The sequence below is a fragment of the Apiospora kogelbergensis genome (assembly GCF_038363985.1).
Source record: "Apiospora kogelbergensis strain CBS 113332 chromosome Unknown utg000003l_segment0_segment0, whole genome shotgun sequence".
Lineage (NCBI taxonomy): Eukaryota > Fungi > Ascomycota > Sordariomycetes > Amphisphaeriales > Apiosporaceae > Apiospora > Apiospora kogelbergensis.
In genome coordinates, this window is record NW_027117420.1 from 2,611,293 (window position 1) to 2,631,734 (window position 20,442).

The window sequence follows — 20,442 nt, forward strand, 5'->3', positions numbered from 1 at the left end:
GCACAGCGGGCTATACTACATACTGACACACTCGGCTTGCTACTATTAAAAGCCGATCAGCTCGACCAAGTAGTAGGTAGGTTTGTCGGCTCCAGAACCACAGGGTTTACGATCCTACCGGGCATCGCCTAGGAAGGGGTATTGTCATCGTCGTCTGTATCCCTCTGTTCGGGCTGTAATCAACATGTTATGCATTCCTTCAGTGGTGAGGAGGTGGGAGGACATGGCCGGATGTGGAACATGGACCGTGGTGGATCAAGGTCTGGGGCGCGGGGGTGGGCGTGGATGTTGATACGCCAGGCGGTCCGACTGTGTGGGAACCCAGAGTAGAGGGCTAGAGGATAGAGGACCGTCCCGCGTGCACCGTTGAGATGTGGCTGTCCTAGCTCGCACCGTTCTTGGCCTGAATCTTGGCTCATCCGCGACCCCCTTGTCCCAGCCCAAGACTGCTTAGCTGAGTCAGACTTGCGGGTGAGATTCCGTCTGTGCAGCATCAAGATCCAGATCGGGGTCGGAAGTCCGTTCAAGGATCCTCAAGGAACAGCCGGATTCGTATACTCAGCGCGTCCACTGCCTCCGAGACCCCGTCGAGATTTCTGTGTACCTGCGGCGCAGCCACCACCGTCGAGCGATGAGTGGATGGTGTGTGTGATGCTGTGCGTGTGGGCCGACCAATAGAGGCGTACCGTAGAAGCATGCTCGGTGTCTTCCCAGGCTCGCTACTGTACTGTACTTATCGAAGTCTTCTCTCGGTTACTGCTATCATATGACGGGAAAAGCCCAGGAGCTCATTTCTCCTTCTTTTTATAATCCAAGCCACGTGCCTACATGCATTGCTCTTGGACTTCCCAGCCGACTCCTGCGTAACCCTCACCTCCTTACGAATTATCACTGAAACCCCACAGCTTACTCACCTCAGCGACAAGATGCCGTCACCAGAGGTGCCTCAAGAGCTGCTGGGCACCGAGCATATGGGCCCCAAGGGATGGATCCGGCAGGTCCTGTGCTTCGAGCTCCCCGAAGACTATGATATGTACGTTGCACACGTCCACCCCCACAGCAGTATCTCGAGCGTTGTGCGTGGCCGCATCGATGGGTAAGGCTAACGATACGAGATATGGTACGACAGCGATAATGTCAGCTCCATCCTCAAAACCGCCTACGTGGCCATGAAGGCACGCACACCACCGGCGGGACTCAAGATGGTACCGCTCGTGGACGGCAGCAAGCCGGGCCGTTGGCAGTGGCAGCGCTTCCCCGAAGGCGAGATTGAAGACTTCAAAGTCAGCGACCTTCGCGGGGACTTTGTGCCCTTTGCTGAGTTCAAAGCCAACGAGTACCCCATGACTCTCCTGACGCCTGAGAAGATGGGCCCGCGGTCCATCTGGCCTTCGGCCGCCGACATGGCGCTATGGTTCCATACCACCTACATGCAGGCCAATTTCATCAAGGGCGGCCTGCTCCTGAGCATGGGCATCTTCCACTCCTCGGCCGACGCCACGTCCGCCTATGTCATGACCAAGGTCATGACCGAACACATCCGTAAGGCGCAGGGTCTGCCCGTCCCTGACCCTGTCGATGTGTCGTCTCTTCTGAAGGAGCGCAAGCTGCTCGACAAATCGCGGCGGGGGCACCTGTCATCCGTCCCCAAGCTGGAAGACACCCCAGAATACGTGCTACTGCCTTTCACCCCCGAAGGACCGCCCCCTAAGATCCTGGAACCGATCCACCAGGCGAACATCTTCCACTTCTCTCCACGCGCGTTGGACCAGCTGAAGAAGGACGCGGCCCCCACCCAAGAAAACCTCCGGGTCCTCAAGGGGGACAAGAGTGGCGGCGATCTCCCCGACTTCATCTCGACCAACGACGCCCTCAACGCGCTGCTCTGGAAGGTGGTCATGGACGTGCAGCATCCCGACCTGGAGGCCGCCATGCGCGAGGAGCCCGAGCGGCCGTCGCACCTCCTGATCGCGCTGGACGAGCGGCGACGGGCGGGCATGCACGAGCACACGCTCGGCAACCTCCTGGCGTGGGCGCCCCTCTTCCACGACCTGCGGAGCGTGGTGCGCGACGCCACGCTGGCCGACCTGGCCGTCATGATCCGCCGGTCCGTCAAGCAGCGGTCCGACGACCCGGATTTTGTCCACAAGCACGAGGCCGTGCTCAACGGCGTCGAGCAGCTCGACCGCATCGCGCCCCTCGTCTTCCTCGACGTGCCCGGGCGCAACACGCTCACGTCCAGCTGGCGCAACAACACGTACTACGGGCTCGAGTGGGGGCCGGTCTTTGGAGACCGCATCAAGGCCGTGCGGGCGCCCTCGGTGGGCGTCTGTCACGGCTTCCAGGTGATCCTGCCCGATCGCCCGGATAAGCCCGGCGTCGAGATGATGGTGGGAGTCGAGACCCCGGCGGTCGGAAGACTGACGAAGCACCCGCTATGGACCAAGTACGCGGAGGCCCCCAATGTGTACTGAAAGGCTATGTATGGTATGTACATGTAGACTATACTAGAGACTATCTGGTGTTGCCGGAAAAAGCAATCATGGTTTACTAGACCCGGGCATCCAGAGGCTTTCGTGACATGTCAGCAAGCACCAATGCAAGTGTTTTCTTCCGCAGCTTTCGCTTAGCCTGTCAAATGCACGGACAAAAGGGGGAGGGGGAGGGGGCAGGCAGGGATTCACTCGTCAATCGTGGCACCGTGGCACATCGTTCGATGATGTTTTGCGCGTCCCAGGGTACGAGAGCCCGTCTCTTTCCCTACCGGGCCGCCGGAACCACAATCCGCCAGCCGTATTGAATGAAGCCCGACTTCTCTTTCCTCACAAGGATCGCCGCCATCCCTTGTCGTTCGTCAGAAAACCTCCCTGCCCGAAGAAATGAGAACCTCATCGATCGACAATCAGCCCACACCACACGCTTTTGAGTTCTTCTGGGCTATGGAAATGCCTCGTCCGCAAGGCAATAACGACGACGATGTTGTGATTGCGAACCACTCGTAAGCGATTTGACTCCGTCAGTATGAAGTGCGCAGGTGTTTCCACCGAGATCGACAGGTCCTTAAGTATCGCTCCAATGCCTGCCTGCCTATCTAGGACAAGCGCACCGCGGGTGTCTTTCCAGTCTTGTCTTGCCTCCACCCGCTTGTCAGCTTCGTATGCATGCATGCGAATGATAATATAATGTCCTTGTGCATAAGCCGTCTATTCATAGAACTCACCAGACTTATCCCATATCTGGGCAATGGCCGGCGCAGTCAGAATTTAGACGGAGAGCGGTCCTTCCTTCTCCATCATCACTAGATGGAGGATTGCGTTTGGAAATTTCCTAAGTAGGCTGACTGCCCCCTTTGATCTCCGATGAACGAGCGCTATAAACGCCCACTGACACAAGAAATGAATATCTGCGACAAGGAAGTGCGGTCTGGAGGATTGGTTCATCCTGGAGCTGAAACATGCCCTCATGGAAACAGCAGGGTTTGCTTCCGGCAGAGTGTCAAGTCCACATGATATGTAGGAAGACGAGGTCCGACTTCCGGCCCCCAGACCGGGATGTGCCTCTCCTCCGGGTGCGTGAGCCGTAGCCCGGAGAACTAGGCGTATGCCACAAGCAAAATGGAATAAACTGCCTTCTACTAATTTATCTATATTATGAACATCTAACAGGACTGACTATCCCTCATTGCCGTTGCAGTGTGTACAGCCTGGGCGCCACTCTACATCCTTTTCATTTATTCTCCGCATCACGAATATATCCTGAAGTGGGTTTTTCGAGTGTCGCGGCGCACAGTACCCTCTGCAGGATCTACAAGTAGGCTAGTTTTCACTGGCAGTTCGAGCTTGTGATGCAGCGGACTGCCCACCGGTACGGTAGTGATGCAGGAATCGTTACTATCCATGCCGGTCAGGACGGGGACGCCCGAAACCCGCATTAGCTCGATGCCGCAAGCAGGTTCGATCTATGGTCAACTGAGTTCTATACAGTCGTACAGCCTAAATAGCCACAAGAATGCAATACCCCTATTACTGTTATCGGGTTTCCAAATGCAGGGGTTGAACTACTCTAAGTAGAAGGGGCATAACCTCGTCTTGAGATAGATATGAACTCTCACATGTTAAGATGGGCGACTATATTATGTGATCTTCCCTTTCACGACAATGCTGACCCACTACATCTAGCAGCCAGGATGAAATTGGATACTTGAATTACCTACATGAACTCGGCCGAGTGATTTGAAATACCTACACGAACTAAATCACACGCCCCTCACTTGCCCTTTATTTCGCTGTGATACTCGATGTTGCGGAGTTTCCAAGGTACAAAAGACTGGTTGCAAGCTCGCTCTCTCGCTCTGTTGCATGGCGTTCTTTTTCTTTTCGTCCTCTGCCAACCCCCTTCTGCGTTACACCAAGTGTGCTGTATGTAACTGTCTTCTGCATGCAAGCACCCGAGCCGTCGCGGCTCGATCGAGCATCTCTCCCTAACGACCCTCGGGGCCATCAACCCAGTGGGCGATCCGAAAAAGGTGGCAAAAGTGCCTACCGAGCTTCTCTGTACTCTATACAGCTGTTTGGGCCGAGGATCGCTAAATTTATTGCTGTCGTGGGATGGCCAATCCCAATCATGTGATGTTGTGTACTACCACCAGGGTGGCTGTCTTGTCCTACTCAGCAATGGTTATTACGTGTTTGCGCCATCATGCAAGAATAGAACACACTTTGCTTTGCGATAGAGCTGAAGATCAATACATCTCAACATCCATTAGCCCCTAGACACAGATATGGGTTTCGAGAGCCGGCTGCCACCATCACATGCACCCGGACGCTTCTGCGAGTTGGTGCTCTGGAAGCTGTTCAACCCTGTAGACAGAATAGGTGTCGCGACTTGTTGGGGGCTACCCAGCGTAAGCGGATAGACAGAAAAGTTGAAGGGAACCGCGTCATACATCGCTTAGTTTCTTCAGTTCTTATCTTGTTCTTCGATCAACGGGAAAGAGCATCAACTTTGCACCCCCAGCCACTCTACGAGTTATTACGTGTCTGCTTGCCTATTTGTATGAGCCCCCGTCCTTCGAGGATGCGCCCATCCACGATCTCCACAAGTTTACATACCTGCTCTGGGATGAGTGCTCTGCCCTTGTAGACGACAATCGAGCCAGTGTCGTAATATCGAAATGCGACTCGTGGAAAGGCTGGCCATCTTCTGCTTGGCCGGTACCGCCACAACCGTGTTATCAATGAATAATACTACCACATTCACCAGGCGCCGTCGTCGCCATCTGAATGGGCCACCATATATTCGCCAGGCTTCCGGCAATGACATCGGACACACCCAGATCTACTGTCACAACGAGACACAACCTCCGGTCTACTTTAGTAACTATATGATGACACTTGTCTACCTGCTGATCTGATCGAAGCTTCCTCTGACATGTATGCGGTTCAAGGTAGCCAGCCGGACAACGGAGGCCCCGGGTTGTTCATAATGAACGGCGATCCCGTGCGGCATGGGACCACGAATGGGACTATGTACCTTCTCTACGAGAACGACCACGACTTCGTGCCCTACTTGTATACTGTCGTAGGTTCGCCCTTCTTAAAATATTCCTCTGGCACTGGGCATATGACATTTTGTTAGCTAATGGCACAACCCTTCTTTTTCCCCCTTTTCCAGATCCCACCCGGTGGTGCCGTCTTCGTAGTGCCGTGCCCGACATTCGAGGGCCGGGTGGTCCGCGGCGACTTCACCAACTTCGACGGCAAGAAGCACTTGCTCGGCACCTGGGCCGAGCTGAATTGGAACATCAACGGCACAGCCTGGGGCGACGTCTCCCTATTGCAGGGTAACGACGGGCCCGTCATCCTCGAGGCGATGGACGGTAGCAGCAGCAACAACAGCAGCAGCAGTATCAAGTGGAAGGGGTTTGAGGTCGACGTCCTCAGCAACGCGCCGGCGGGCGCATGGGCGCAGAAGGCCACAGGGTCGTGGTGCCTGGACAAGATCACCGGCGTGGGCGGCAACGGCGTGACCCGGGCGTGGGAGACCATGTATCTGGACCCCCAAAATGTATATTTGGAGGACGACATTAACCCTGTCATCAACTCGAATAACGGGAGGTTTTCCGTTACGTTCTTTTCGGGGGTTATCTAGTCTTGTTCTTCTTCCACGCTAGTTGTCGATTGATAGAGAGATTGGGAGGAACAAGTCAAACTACATAAGGTCAGAGTATCTTCCGCTGTCTCGGGCTAGCGTATTTGGCACCCTTCTTCCACCAAAGACCAGTTTCTGTGTTGGACTTTGACGAGCATTGGGAAAGAATTGCCTCGGACGGCGTGCGAGAGTCAACTTAGCATACGCAGTGGAATTAGAGTCCTTGCGGTCAGTAACTTAAAAGCGGTAGAGAATCGTGAAGGTGCTAGAGTTCATCACGCTAGGGGATATGTTAGGACCAAGCTTCAGGGGCTGGTTTAGGTCCCGTGGCCGAGAGCTCGGGCAGACTCCCCGGGCACAACTATTTCCCCCTCGCCAGCGCTGCCTCAGGTATGACCTCGTTCCCAGGATACGTACCTAAATAGATAATGAAAACAATTCCACGCGAACTCCCAATCGACGGTTTCGTTCTCTCGTACGCTACACGATCTGGGGTATTCGCGTTTCTGTGTCCCCTTTCATTAGAATTTCGGCACTAAATCACAGTTCGGCGTATGCCTACAGTTACAAATCAATATTGACTGTTCATTTGACAGTCCGAATCTGTCCCGAGACGGCCCCGAGACGGCCATGCTCACTTGAGTCCTCATGTCGGCAATCAATGCCGAGGAGCATTCGCCCTCTCTAGTGGTATATGCGCATGATCCGGGTTTACGTAGTATGCGGGCAACTAGGGATGCGCTTGCTAGTGGCTTGCATTCCAATTCACTCATATGAAATTAAACGCTTCTCTAGCAGAAAAGTAAAATGATAAAGATATATAATCAGCTACGAGCATGGCCAGGAACTTTACCCCATAATATCCGAAAAGGAGTATGCAAGTAAAGTTCGTGTGCTGTCGTTACTCCTTTTTTGGATAATGACAACCTATCGTACTTCTTAACGGCCAATTTACGACGTCGTCAAGACGAACCCTATGTCGCTCTTGATTTCGAGAGCGCAATTTCGAAGGCATATATCGCCTTTATTGCCATTAGTTCAATTGCGCAGGTAAAGAAGATAGAGAGAGCATCAGCAGGGACACTCCTGGATGGTTCACACTGTCATTTCTGAGCCAAACTGCCACCGCTCATCTGGACTACCGCTCGAGTCAGCATAGATAAGACGACGAGCTCCAGGTGAGGGGTGGTGAATAAACCTCATGGACGGGGGATCGAGAGAGGAAACAACATGTGGCCGGCAATATCGAAGCAACTCGATTCTACCTCAGGGGATCACTCATCGAGAATCTTCCAAGGATGCATTGGCCTAGACCATCTAAGCTACAGCGTTCACCCCGGTGGAAGGTTATGGTGATAGCGCCCTCTTTCCAAGCCCCTTCCCCCGCATCTAACCAAATTAGTAGTATATCCGTGATATGGTGGTCCAGGTGTCCCTGTTACAAGGCGATCGAAAAAGGTTTCTAGAACACCAGAATGAGGGACGGCCCTGATGAATATTGCATATTCGAGGACTCTGCGTGCGGTACCATGTGGTCAACGATTCATAACGAGCTACGGCGATGACCCATACTGTTGACTAAATAGCCATTAGCAATAGGGCCAAAAGGAAACCCATCGGCTCTCTAATCTTGACCCCCACGAAGCACTTTCTACCCTACTATAGGCAAGTGGCTGTAAAGAACCGGGTACGCTTGGGTGTTCTATATATGACGGGGCACGATACCTCGGAGACTGCGTTACCCGTCCTCCATTCGCTATACCTAGCCCCTGGAGTGGATAGAAAAGAGCCGGGATAAGCTTTCTAGGTCCTAGGGGCCCCATGATCTCTTCGTTCCTCGCCTCTCATCCGGCAGTGTGGGCGGGAGCCGATTGATAGGGGCAGGACGGAGGAAGCGACTCATTGATGCGCAGGTCAACTATATGTTCACACCAGACTGCCCTTCGAGACATACTGTATCCCCCAATTCTACCCTCGCCAGTCTGGCAGCTTGATCTTTCACTTGAGAGCTTTCCTACCTAATCATAAGCACCATGTCCTGTGTGATCGAGAAGGCAGAAACGGCGATGCCGCCGGCGTCTAGCGATGGAGGCTCGCTCAACAGAGAAACATCTGTACGTACTGTGGATCTACCACTTCTCAATACCCCTTCCCATGTGTGCCACGCGACAATAGCTTACAATACGGTCGCAGGACGAGATGAAGCGCGGTGATTCTGTCAACAAGGCTGTTGACATCGCAATTGAACAGTAAGCGAACCTCATACGTGACCACGTTCTTGATTCGGGGATGTCAACGCTGGGACGAGTGACGACTGATGACGGATTGGAAAGCAGTGAGTTCGCCATGACCGAGGACGACTATGCGCAGGCGAAGGCCGTGGCAGACCGGATGGCCCTTGGGGAGGTCAAGGCCCTCATGGAAGATGTGCTTAAGATGCACGACAACGACCCAAACTTCCCCATGGCCATCATTGAGAAGATCCGCCAATTTCTCGGTTCGTGTACACCTGCCACCAAAGGATGCTGACCTGAAAACCCCTACATATGCTGACAATATGGGTTGACTTCAGGAAACGAAGCTATCTTCCGGCACCCGGAGCGGCACAAGGAGCTTGTCTACGAGATGAAGCTGGAGGCGGCCATGATCACTAACAACAGCCCCTACGCCGAGGTGCGCTCCGTCGTCTCGAACCGCGACGACCCGGAGATGCCGTGCGGCACCATCCGGGCCTGGTTCATCGGCCTCTTCTTCGCCGCCATCCTCGGCTTCATCAACCAGTTCTTCTCGGTGCGCCAGCCCGCAATCCAGCTCATGGCAAATGTTGCTCAGCTCTTGTCCTTCCCCATAGGCAAGGCCTGGGAACGGTTCATGCCTCACGCCACTGTCTTCGGTCTACCGCTAAACCCTGGTGAGGAAATGCCATTTCCCACTCTTTCGATGTTCTTGATACTTCGAGATTCGGGGCCATATTGTATTGGCGAATTAGCTGACTCGAACTAAATTGTGCATGAATAGGACACTTCTCCAAGAAAGAGCACATGCTCATCACCATAATGGCCAACGTCGGTTACCAAGCCCCTTATACCGCCAACATCATCTGGGTCCAAAAGCTGCCGGGGTACTACAACCAGGCCTGGGCCGGCAACTTTGGCTACCAGATTCTGCTTGCGCTCGGCACCAACTTCATCGGCTATGGAATGGCCGGCGTTGCTCGTCGTTTCCTAGTCTACCCGTCATATTGCGTGTAAGTTTACTTCCTGGTATCCCAGTTAGTGTTGAGGTTTTTGAAGTGTGAAGAAGGAAAGAATACTGACCACGACGGTAAAAATAGCTGGCCTGCCTCCCTAGTCACGATTGCCCTGAACCAGTCTTTCCATACCGCGGGGAACAGCCCTGTGCAAGGCTGGTTCAGGAAAGTGTACACCATGTCGCGATACAAATACTTCCTGTTGGCGTTTGGCGGCATGTCCCTTTACTACTGGTTCCCCTACTACATCTTCCAGGCCCTCAGCATCTTCAGCTGGATTACATGGATGGCGCCTGACAACGTGAACCTAGCAGCCATCACGGGCTGGAACAACGGCTTAGGGCTGAACCCGGTCTCCACGTTCGACTGGAACACCCTGACGGCTTACGATGGCACGGATCCGCTCATGGTGCCCTTCTTCTCGACCTGTAACAAGGTCGTGGGCTCGTTGCTGGCCGTCCCCGTCGTCGCCGCCATCTGGTATTCCAACGCCTGGAACACGGGCTACCTGCCCATAAACAGCAACCGCGTCTTCGACAACACGGGCGCCCGCTACAATGTGTCACGCATCACTGACAGCCATGGTATGCTTGATGTGGGCAAGTATCAAACATACTCGCCTGCGTACATGGCGGCCGGCAACCTGGTCATCTACATCGCTTTTTTCGCACTCTACACGGCGAGCCTGACCTACGTTGCCCTAAACCACTGGTTCGAGATCACGATGGGGTTCAAGAACCTATTCAACTCCTTCCGTCGTAGCAGTAGCAAAAGCCAAAAGAGTGGCGGCGAAGGGGGCGAGGCAGACGATACGCAGGGTCAATACCAGGACATCCACAATCGGCTCATGCGGCACTACCCCGAGGTGCCCGAGTGGTGGTACGCCGCATGCCTGGTTGTGGCCATCGCGTTCGGCGTAGCGGGTGTGGCCGCGTACCCGACGGAGACGACGCCGGGGGTGGTCTTCTACGGTCTTCTCCTGTGTCTCATCTTCATCATCCCCGTGGGCATCATCAAGTCGATGACGGGCGTCGAGGTGACGCTCAACGTACTGGCGGAATTCATCGGCGGCGCGTTCGTCCCCGGCAACGCCACGTCGCTCAACTTCTTCAAGTCGTTCGGGTACGTGACGTGCGCGCACGCCGTGTGGTTCGCCAATGATCTCAAGCTGGCGCACTACATCAAGATCCCGCCACGGCAGACATTCTGGGCGCAGATGTGCGCGACGCTTGTGTCGACTTTTGTGTGCACGGCCATCCTCAACTTCCAGATGACGCTGCCGGGGGTCTGCACGGCCGATGCGCCCTTCCGCTTCACCTGCCCGGGCATCAACACCTTCTTCACGGCGTCCGTGCTCTGGGGCACCATCGGCCCACACCGCATCTTCGGGGCCGGAGGCACGTACACGGCGACGCTGGTGGGGTGGCCGCTGGGCGTGGTGCTGGCGGTGGGCATGTACGGCCTGCAGCGGGCCTTTCCGCGCAGCGCGTTTCTGCGGCAGATGCACCCGGTGGCGCTGCTGTACGGCGCCATGTTCCTGGCGCCCTACAATGTAGGCTACCTGCTTCCCTGCCTGCCCATTGCGTACTTCTCGTGGGTCTACACCAAGCGGCGCTATCTGGCCTTCTGGTCCAAGTATAACTTCGTGACATCGGCCGCCTTTAGCGTTGGCGTCGCGCTGACGGGCCTCGTCTGCTTCTTCAGTCTGCAGTACACGGGCGTCGAGCTCAAGTGGTGGGGCAACGACGTCATCTACCGGGGCTGCGAGGAGACGGCGTGCACCTTGTATCAGGTCTCCGAGGGCGGGCATTTCGGTCCCGGTGTCGGTGAGTTCTTCTAGGGGGAGAGGGGGGGCCGAAGGGCGCATGGCCCCGAACGACTGGGCTGGATTATCCACTGCGCAGCCTCTCAAGTGCTCCTTTCCCTCTTGTTGGTTCTTGCATACCTACATTGCGAACAGCTTGGTCGAAACATTGGGAGTTCTAATGTAAACACGCGTCGATGGCTGTCCGGGCAGTTTTGGCATATTTGTTTCAAGGTGGCCCTCCCCAAAAGCTTGGATGACGTAAGTCGGCTATGTGGCACAAGATAATGTTAGCTGCTAGAAATGCATGGCCACGTTGTACGGCAGCCAGCAGCTTTGGAGAGAAGACGGGTGTCATGCATGCAGGATCATTCAGAGTTGTAAGAGTGAACGAATGTAAGACATATAGGTAGTCACCTTCGCTAATTGGCCATTGGTGGCATGGGGTGTATGTCGCACTTGAGAGGCTAATAGGTATCTTCAGTCTAGGGTCCTTCTGTGGGGGAGCCTTCTGCTGTGCGCTGCTGTGCCTCTCTCGTTCCAGTCCATCTTGGGGCCTCGACCGTCTCCATAATATAACACTCAAACTATGTATATAATCAGACCTTGGTGCTTGGCGATTGCAATATGCATGCACGTCTATATCACAAGATCGAAAGCGGCGAGCAGCACGAGGGAAAACCGAAACCCAGGCAGAATGGAAGCTTACTACGGCTATGTCGCAATGTCCTCATTGCAGCCCCACAGCCCGTTTACATATGTACCTACATCACAACATTGGAGATCAGATCGGCCAACCAAGGCATGTATGTGCATGTCTCTATATGCGCATTCGTTTCATTCCATTACACAAAGTCATATTCTTATTCTGACAGTTGGGCTAGCGCCGGTTTCCAGGTTCTTGATCAGTGCGGTGCGGTGGCCAGCCCAGACTGACGATGTATGCTGCTCCGTCCCACACCACCAACCACTGCACCGGAGAGTGGAAACGGGTTGCTGCAATCTATGATGTATCTTCGTAATGGAGGGACGCGCCATATGAGGACATCCTTTACCCCCGTTTCCCGTTTCCCATTTCAGATCATCCCAGATCATCCCCATCACCCCTTGCACCTTGCACCTTACATACCTCACTGATTGCGTGCCGGGGTTTGACGAAAAAACCACTTCATCATGACCGCCCACTGTACCCGCTAAAGCCAGACGCGCACACCATGCCAGCCCAAACCACTGGTGTTTTTTTTTGGGCCTTTTTCCTGCTATTCTCTCGCTCTGTTGAGATAGCTTGCTTCAACTCCTTCGAGGTCGGGGCCTAAGCTGTGATAGTGCACCTTCTCCCCGGCAATGTGGCAGCAGTACTCCAGGCCCGCGGTGGGCGCTTCTGTGTGAGTTATGTACCTACCCTTTGTCTCAGCCGTCCCCATCTGCGAGTCGCAAGTCAGACAACCCCCATCCCCCCCCAAAAAGATCGAGATAGTCCTGTTGCTGACCCAATTGCACCGATAGTCTTCTCGCCCTCTCCGCCGCATTCATAACCTCTCGATATCAGAAGAGCGCCGCCTTTGGTATGCTTTCCGATTCTTTCCCCATTGGCGACAGACGCTGGAACGATCATCTGTCTTCAAGATTGGCATATGGCTGACGTGCATCGTTATTGTTGCCGGCAATAGAGCGACCGTTCCACTTCTCCATCCTCGTATCGATCCTCCTCGGCCTAGCCTCCCGCCTTTACGCCACCTTTATCGCACCGCACCATGTCGGCCGTTACGAACCATTGCGCCCTTCCGACTTGCTCGACAGAGGCACAGGGCACAAGTTGCTGTCCGTGGCCACGCTGCGCAACACCCCCGCAGCTCTGTTCCGAATAAGCGTTGCTTCCAGAGACCATACCCTCCTTGTTTCTGCCATGGTCGCAAGAACCCTGCTATTCTGGAGGATCATCAGGACAATACACTGCTCATACGATGGGCTGCATGTTGGTGCCCCAGTCTCATCTGCAGCATCGTGGGCAGATAGTCGGCTCTGGCTACTGACATTGGTTTAGACATTCCTCCCATGCGCCATATTCGCCCTGAACATTTTCGATGCGCGCAAGCATGCCGCTCTCCCATGGGATGCGGCCGAAGCTCCCAAGTCGACCAGGGAGCGGCTCGCAAGTTCCGCGCCCTGGCTGATCGTCGCTCTGACTTGGGGCGTAGCCTCCACGGAGTTGCTACGTTCAACCGAGCAGATAACTACCGTCATATGCCCCCTGGTCTATGGGAGCGCATGATCCCCCTCGCTCAGATGGTCTTGGTGGGGTGCGATGCCATCATTATGGCTCATGTAGGAAGACTCCGGCAGCATCAGGAGAAGAAGAACGAAGCATGGGCAGTCGTCGGGCAATCATCCCTGATTTCGGCCGGCCTATTGATTTTCATGGGCGTGTGGTCGTGTATAGACCGCGGGAACTTGCGCTGGAATGTTCTTCTCACTACCACGGGTGTTCGCGATCTTCTGATTGACAGTTGCGCCGTTGTACTCGCCATGGGGGCAGCCATCCATCTCATGGGCGCGTATCAACCCCTGACTGTCATCCTCGCTTTTCTCACGCCAATGTTGATGGTGCGGATCGAGACAGCCGTATACGATGAAACTATGGGTGCCTTCATGCCCACTTTGCAGGGCCTTGCTGCAACGGCGATTGTGTTCTGGGGAACGGGGGCGCTGCTCCAGTATGCCTCTCTCCCAAACCCTGCGCCGCAATCTTCGGGCAAGGGTCCTCTGCATAGAAACAAATACATCGGGATCGCGTCGTTGGTGTTACTCGGCGTAGCTGTGCAGACGCTCATAGGGATCAGATCGCAGCATCGTTCCGATGACATTAGCCGTATCATTACCAACGCCAGAGCTGAATCTGACAAATGGATTGCTGGGGCGAAGAAGAGCAGCAACTTGGCCGAAGCGGTTTCTGAGTACAAGGAACGACACGGCATCCCCCCACCTCCTAATTTCGACAAGTGGTACGAGTATGCCACTTCTGTGGATTCGCCCATCATTGATGACTTTGGGCAAATCCACGCTGATTTGCTTGCGTTTTGGGGGTGTCTCCTAGGGCTCTGCGCCAGAGGACGATTCACTTACTGGAACGCCCTAATTTATCCGTGGGCGGTCTGGTCATCGAGAATGGGCAGGTGTCTATAGCACCGCTTATACATGGTACTCATAGGTGGATGATGGAAGTGATGCAGCGGATGATTGAGCCTTTTGCAATGTACTTGCCGGACATGCAGCTAGCCTTCAACCTGGATGATGAATGCCGCGTCTCTGTACCGTTTGACAAGATGGAAGCTCACTACACAGACGGCATTGCCTCCCGGTCACGCCTAGCCGCGAAGAGCGAGCTCTCGGGTTTCACTTCCTCCTACGAGCCACCTTGGCCTCGACACTATCTAGAGGATACCGAAGAAAGCCAGCAGCTTTGGCAACAGAACTCGCCTTGGTTCGAAGTATGGTCCAAGTCACCCATTTTCTACAACTGGATATCATCTACCTGCTCGCCCTCGGCGCCGGCAAATAACCTGCATTGGTGGAACAGGAAAGTGACTTGCCAGAGTTGCGCCGCACCGCATATGACAAATGGAGTTGTCTCCAACTGGAGCATGTCCGGTGATCTTTGTCATCAACCAGATCTCGCCTATCTCCATGGATTTCTTTATGCGCCGTCAGCTCTTGCGGCCACCCACACCCTGCTGCCCATTTTTAGCCAGAGCCGCATGCACAACTTTGTTGATATCCTCCATCCGAGCCCCTGGAACTTTGGAGACAAGGTGGTCTACGAAGATGGTAAGGGCATTCCTTGGCAAGAAAAGCTCAGCAGCGTCTATTGGCGTGGCCGTTCCTCGGATGGCTATGCTACCAACGGCGCGTGGCAGGTGTTCCTCCGAGCCCGCCTGGTTCATCTGGCCGCCTCTATACGCGGTTCGCTCCGGCCCAACGCCCTGGTGAGCTATATGGCGTCGGAGCGGCGTGAGGATATACAGGCACCCGTCACGGTCAACATATCCTTCGTGGGGGATTTCAACGACCGCTGCGACCAGCGCGACTGCCGTCTTCAGCAAGCGACGTTTTACGGCAGCCCGACAGCCGAGTCCGCCCCGTCCCAAGATTTCCAGGAGCACTGGCACCACCGGCACCTCGTGGACCTGGATGGCGCGGCCTTCAGCGGCCGCTTCTTGCCGTTCCTTAATAGTGCCTCGCTGCCGTACCGTGCCGCGCTATTCCGCACGTGGTGGGAGGAGCGCGTACACGCCTGGCGCCACTTTGTGCCCCTCGATGTGCGGTTGCGCGACTTCGGGCGCATTCTGAGCTATCTGGGCGGTACCCGGTCCGGCGATGCCGAGGCGGAGCGCATCGCGACAGAGGGCCGCACGTGGGCCGAGAAGGCCATGCGCAAGGAGGACATGTCAGTGTACATGTTTCGGCTGTTGCTGGAGTGGGGGCGGTTGCTGGATGACCGGAGAGAGGAAATTGGGTTCGTGATGCCAACGCCATGATCATGATGCACGATTTCGCATAGCATAACGCCTTTTATTTTGTTCTTTCAATTGATTTTGAATTTCTTCCTTTCCTCTGGCCTTTTACTTACTTCCTCCGCAGTTGGTTTGTTTGGCTAGGACATTCGGGCTACGACGACGCTGTTCTTGGACAGCGGTTCGTCCTGGGAAGAGGGGGCACAGGCGATTATGTAAATGCTGCGGGATACTACATGATACCAATGAAAAAAAATTGCATAATACATACTTTCATGCGATATGAACAGCATACCATTGAATATGGCGATTACGACCCAATACTATGTAGTCTGCCTTTGTCCTCTTCTGGGTTCTTCGCCGGAGCATAATGCCCGGTAATCAGCAGCAAACTGAAGTACGGGTGGTGGGTGGTGATGATGGCTTGTTGCCCCCTGCCCTAGCCACACCTGACGTCATTCTGCGCCCAGTCGCGCGTCACCTTTCTAACCAATCCGCCCGCGCCGCCCTACCGCGATCATGATCGCAAGCTCGATCCGGCCGATAATGAGACAGGCCAGGCCAATCAAAGCAATCCTTCGCCTGGTGCCCTCAAAGTATCTTCTTCATATCCTGTTCCTGTTCCCGTTCCCATTCCCGTTCTTTGCTCTTCCTTCGATGTTGGTCTGCGTGCACAACTGGACGCACAAAGAGCCCTGACGTAGTGATCGATCCATGGTTTCAGCGCTTGTCAGCTCTTCTTTCCAGACAGCCGATGAACAACAAGCAGGGAAGCCAGGTAGAGATGGATATTAGGCAACCTTTGTCCATGGAGGGATGTCGATTGGGCAGATGGCCTGCGGCCTTGTAGCCTTATGATGTAGGAACTTGTGATTACCGTGTGCGGCCAGCAACCATAATAGAATGTAGGCAACAATATATACAGAGGGTTTCCCATTTCACTTGCTTTCCACATAATTCACGATTCCAACATCATCAACCACTATTTGTGCCATCTATCTGCTTCCATAAACGCCAAGTTCACGCCCAGATACCCAACTATAACCCGACCAAATCCAGCCAATCCTCATCATGGGCATCACAGCAGGAATCGGACATTTCTTCGAGTCCATCCTCGAGGTCTTCCAAGGCATCTTCGCCGCCATCCTGCACGCCTTCCAATTCGTGCTGCAGACCTTTGTGGATCTGGGCAAGGGCGCCGTCAATTTCATCGAGGGGACGCTGGGCTTCGCCGTCCGTAAGTTGTGTGATTTATTCTGCTTATTGCTTTACTGCTTGCTTTCAGACTATCTCTCCACTTCCGAGCGAAGTGTTGTGTCTTTACTCCCTGGCATTTCCCCCTGGTATTTCCAATTCATTTTACTAACAAAGACAATGGCGGATAAAAGACAACTTCTTCATTCTCGGAACCGTGGCTGCGGCTGTGTTCGGCTACATGCTGTACGCGCAGAGACAGGGTACCACGCCCGTCTCGCGTACAGTCAAGAACAAATAAGCAGAAATAGGCAACCAGGACTGTGATTGCCGGAACTGATACGGCATGAGTCCTTTCACAGGGCCAGCAGAGGGTGGGAGAGAAAGGGAAAGAGTTAATGTGAAGTGGGTATTGATGAGCACCACACGAGGAGCACTTACATACACGAGGTTTTGCTACGAAGAAATGCATTTGATGAATCACATATACCCCGTCAATTTTACGCGTCTATAGGCCATCAGTAAAAGTTGCCAACCGCCTTATCCGTCTTGAAATTTGAGTGTGGTGAACTCGGTATGTAGTTTAGATCAAACTTACACAAGCCTGGGAGTTGGTGCTCTCCTTGACACTAGGTGATACAGCCATATAGCCAGCCCACTGACCACGCTGCATGTAAGCTTCTCCAGCGGAGACTACCCGGGGAAAGCATTTATGGGTAGGTATAGTTGACACAATATGCTGGGCGTCTTCGGCGGTCGGCGGGGTGTGCGGTGGGGGTCTGCAGCCTCATCAATGGAATCCCATAGATGTGAGACCATGTTCGAGTATGGTTTTCTTTCTGTAAAGACAGGCAGCATGGGAAAAGTGATTGTGTTTGATCACTTGTAAGGGTAGATGGAGTACGTAGACGGACTAGACGATAGACTCAATAGACTCAGTATTCGCGCTGATGGGGAGAATACCGATGCCTGGGAACCAAACCCCGCATTTTTGGGGGGAAGGGACCCCTGTGATCGGCATGTTTAGCAGTTTGGGGGGAGTCCGTCAGGCGGTTCAGGGCCCCCACCACTTATTAACCAAACCATCAAAGCAAAAAGACCTCGACGGAGTGCAGAGTGAGTGTGTGCATAGCATAGTCCATAGGTAGTCCCTCTAGAACAAGACAAAGATACCAAAAACATATGTACTACAGACTCTCCATCACGGGTAACGAGTGGTTGGTCGGAAAACAGGGCAGTGAACAGGGCTGACAGAAGACAGAAGGGGGCAGTGCTGAGCTGCATGCCCCCCGGGGGCCACTGAGTGGGTACAATATGCACCTGCATGTCTTACTTTCAGTACCCGCCGGCTAGGCCGTTGAGCCCGTAAGTGGCCCACGAGTTGTTCTGCACGAGCAACGAGCAATGCGCAATGAGCAACGAGCAGCGAGCATGCCGCGACCAGCATCTTCCGCCGAAACATCCAACAGCAGCTCTGCCCGTACAAGAAATAAATACATACGTACTTGGAATCAGTCCCGTGCTTTGCGACTCAAGCAGGGCGCACTCAGACTGGCGACAAACTCCAAACTCCATCTTCCATCTCTCATCTCCACCAAGCCGACGGGACGTCATTTCTTTAAGCTTCCTCTACTCTTCGTGCAATTGGAAGGCTGACCCGATCACCCACACACGCTAACTGCATACAAACCAAGTCATCGCATTACGTATATCCATCCAGCTTGTCCCACGACGTTTGCCCTTTGACTACCCCCAGCTGTTTCTAGTCACATCATCAACAATCACATCTCTGCCGCCGTGAGCCATTCACTGCATACACCAAGCAACCATGTCGCAACAAACCGGACCAATGTTGATCAACTTGCCTACCCCCTCTTCCAACCCGGATACCCCCAATGACATGCCGTAAGTATCTGTGTCTATGGCCATACTACCCCCCTCCTCCCAGTAGAATCCTATCTGACAACCATCTTCTTCTTCAGCGGCACCCCCACCAGCACAACCACCTCACTGTCTGCCCTCTCCACCACCGCCATCAAGGACGGACATCGTGGCCACAGCCATGGCTTTCCTGCTCTTGGAGGCCCACGAGGTCACCAGCACCAGTCCTCCACCAACAGTCTCGAAGCCGAGCGAGCCGATCGCATCTCCCGCCTGGCTGGCCTCGAACGCGTCTCCACATTACGCACTCCCTCCCAACAACAACAGCAGCAGCAGCAGCAGCAGCAGCAGGGGCAAGGGCAACATGCGCAGTCGCCGTCGCCCCAGCAGACTACACCGACCTCCACCACCTTCCCCAACAACCAGTTGCAGCAGAACCAGATTGGGAACCTGCCCATGGCACCTGCGTACTTTGACTCCAATGGCCAACCTACCGCCGCAACGAAGATGAGCACTGTGGGAACTGCATCTGCGACGGGTAGTGTCGGCGCGCGGACGACCACAGAGGCGGGCGAGCAGTACGATGACACAACCGAAGTTGATGAGGATGTTCTGAGCATGGACACCAACTACCGCACCATGGATGTCGACTCCACCTCGGGTGTCGACGCCATGGACGAGGAGATGGCCAGTCGCTCCGTTGGCGGCTTCGAGGACCGCATGAGCGACGATGGAACCGCCAGCCTCGTTGGTTTTGGTGAGGGCGCAAACTCCACAGTGAGCGGTCCCATTTATCACCGCCGACCGCTGCCCGGCGCGGCGGGTGCTGCCGGCGTCTGGGGTCTGGAAAGAAGCGGCTCCGGTCTCAGCGAAGGCGCCATGCTCCGGTCCCAGCAGATGCGCGAGGCCGCCAACATGACGGCGAGTGGCGATGTCAACGCCAGCGCATCCGCCCAGGCCGAGCGACGCGACGCGCGCATGATGGACGGTGTCTCGGTGGATGGCGGAGGCCACGTGGGTACGTCAGACGACGATGTGTTTGTCGACACGACAACTCGGGGCCCCGTGCCAATGCAGGAGGCCACCACAGCGCCTCCGGCTCGACCTCGCGAGAAACCGCCGAGCGTATTCTGCGAGAGAGGCTCGACAGAGGAGAAACCCGTGTCGGGGGTGCTTCTTCTACTCTCGGCAACACTGGCGGTGGGGGCGAGCAACTTGGCCGATTCTATTTCGAAGAAAAGAAGTGATATTTCTCTTGTTCTATCTGGCTCTGCTTAGGAAGGTTTTTGTCAAGGTGTTAAGGAGTTTCGTCGGCGGACGGAAGGAGAATATGCAATGGAGTCGACCATATTGTTGCGGGCGGCGGTTGAAACGTCACACAAAATATTTACTAGCTGTTAAGATTCTTTGTCATGTGGACGGCGAGAGCTGTGACTAACAAGAAACCGGTTACGAAAGATATGTATTAGTATTCCCACTGCGAGAGGTAGTCGGTGTCAATGTTGAACCTTCTTTCTACGGCGGACAATCCTGAAAATGCTACGTCGTGGTTCGTTCCACCTCAGATGCATGGGTGCTGTCGGGTTTGCCAGCGGTTGGTCTAACGCAAGCATTTTCTTCATTTCCGAGAACTAACAATGCAATACAACATG

The 20,442-nt window shown here is 54.5% G+C and overlaps 6 protein-coding genes across 6 annotated transcripts; all 6 read left to right on the forward strand.

The window, feature by feature from the left end:
* Window positions 1-926: 926 nt before the first annotated feature.
* On the forward strand, window positions 927-2,474 carry PG998_005603 (uncharacterized protein; the record flags this gene model as incomplete). The annotated part of the gene is made up of 2 exons (XM_066872421.1): window positions 927-1,033; window positions 1,130-2,474. The coding sequence occupies 2 exons, from the start codon at window positions 927-929 to the stop codon at window positions 2,472-2,474; spliced, it is 1,452 nt and encodes a 483-aa protein (XP_066732518.1).
* A 2,789-nt stretch (window positions 2,475-5,263) lies between these two features.
* PG998_005604 (uncharacterized protein) lies at window positions 5,264-6,150 on the forward strand (the record flags this gene model as incomplete). Its single annotated transcript, XM_066872422.1, has 3 exons — window positions 5,264-5,375; window positions 5,420-5,580; window positions 5,638-6,150. Coding segments are annotated over 3 exons (786 nt in total), but the record flags the coding sequence as incomplete, so codon positions are not given.
* Window positions 6,151-8,183: 2,033 nt separating this feature from the next.
* Window positions 8,184-11,240, forward strand: PG998_005605 (OPT oligopeptide transporter; the record flags this gene model as incomplete). The annotated part of the gene is made up of 6 exons (XM_066872423.1): window positions 8,184-8,264; window positions 8,344-8,399; window positions 8,487-8,647; window positions 8,723-9,061; window positions 9,169-9,397; window positions 9,485-11,240. The coding sequence occupies 6 exons, from the start codon at window positions 8,184-8,186 to the stop codon at window positions 11,238-11,240; spliced, it is 2,622 nt and encodes an 873-aa protein (XP_066732520.1).
* Window positions 11,241-12,548: 1,308 nt separating this feature from the next.
* On the forward strand, window positions 12,549-15,739 carry PG998_005606 (Capsular associated protein; the record flags this gene model as incomplete). Its single annotated transcript, XM_066872424.1, has 6 exons — window positions 12,549-12,589; window positions 12,711-12,769; window positions 12,875-13,113; window positions 13,249-13,337; window positions 13,403-14,347; window positions 14,413-15,739. The coding sequence occupies 6 exons, from the start codon at window positions 12,549-12,551 to the stop codon at window positions 15,737-15,739; spliced, it is 2,700 nt and encodes an 899-aa protein (XP_066732521.1).
* A 1,047-nt stretch (window positions 15,740-16,786) lies between these two features.
* On the forward strand, window positions 16,787-17,210 carry PG998_005607 (uncharacterized protein; the record flags this gene model as incomplete). Its single annotated transcript, XM_066872425.1, has 2 exons — window positions 16,787-16,952; window positions 17,104-17,210. The coding sequence occupies 2 exons, from the start codon at window positions 16,787-16,789 to the stop codon at window positions 17,208-17,210; spliced, it is 273 nt and encodes a 90-aa protein (XP_066732522.1).
* A 1,527-nt stretch (window positions 17,211-18,737) lies between these two features.
* PG998_005608 (uncharacterized protein) lies at window positions 18,738-20,037 on the forward strand (the record flags this gene model as incomplete). The annotated part of the gene is made up of 3 exons (XM_066872426.1): window positions 18,738-18,814; window positions 18,892-19,808; window positions 19,868-20,037. 3 exons carry the CDS (start codon window positions 18,738-18,740, stop codon window positions 20,035-20,037), a joined length of 1,164 nt encoding a protein of 387 aa, XP_066732523.1.
* Window positions 20,038-20,442: the final 405 nt, after the last annotated feature.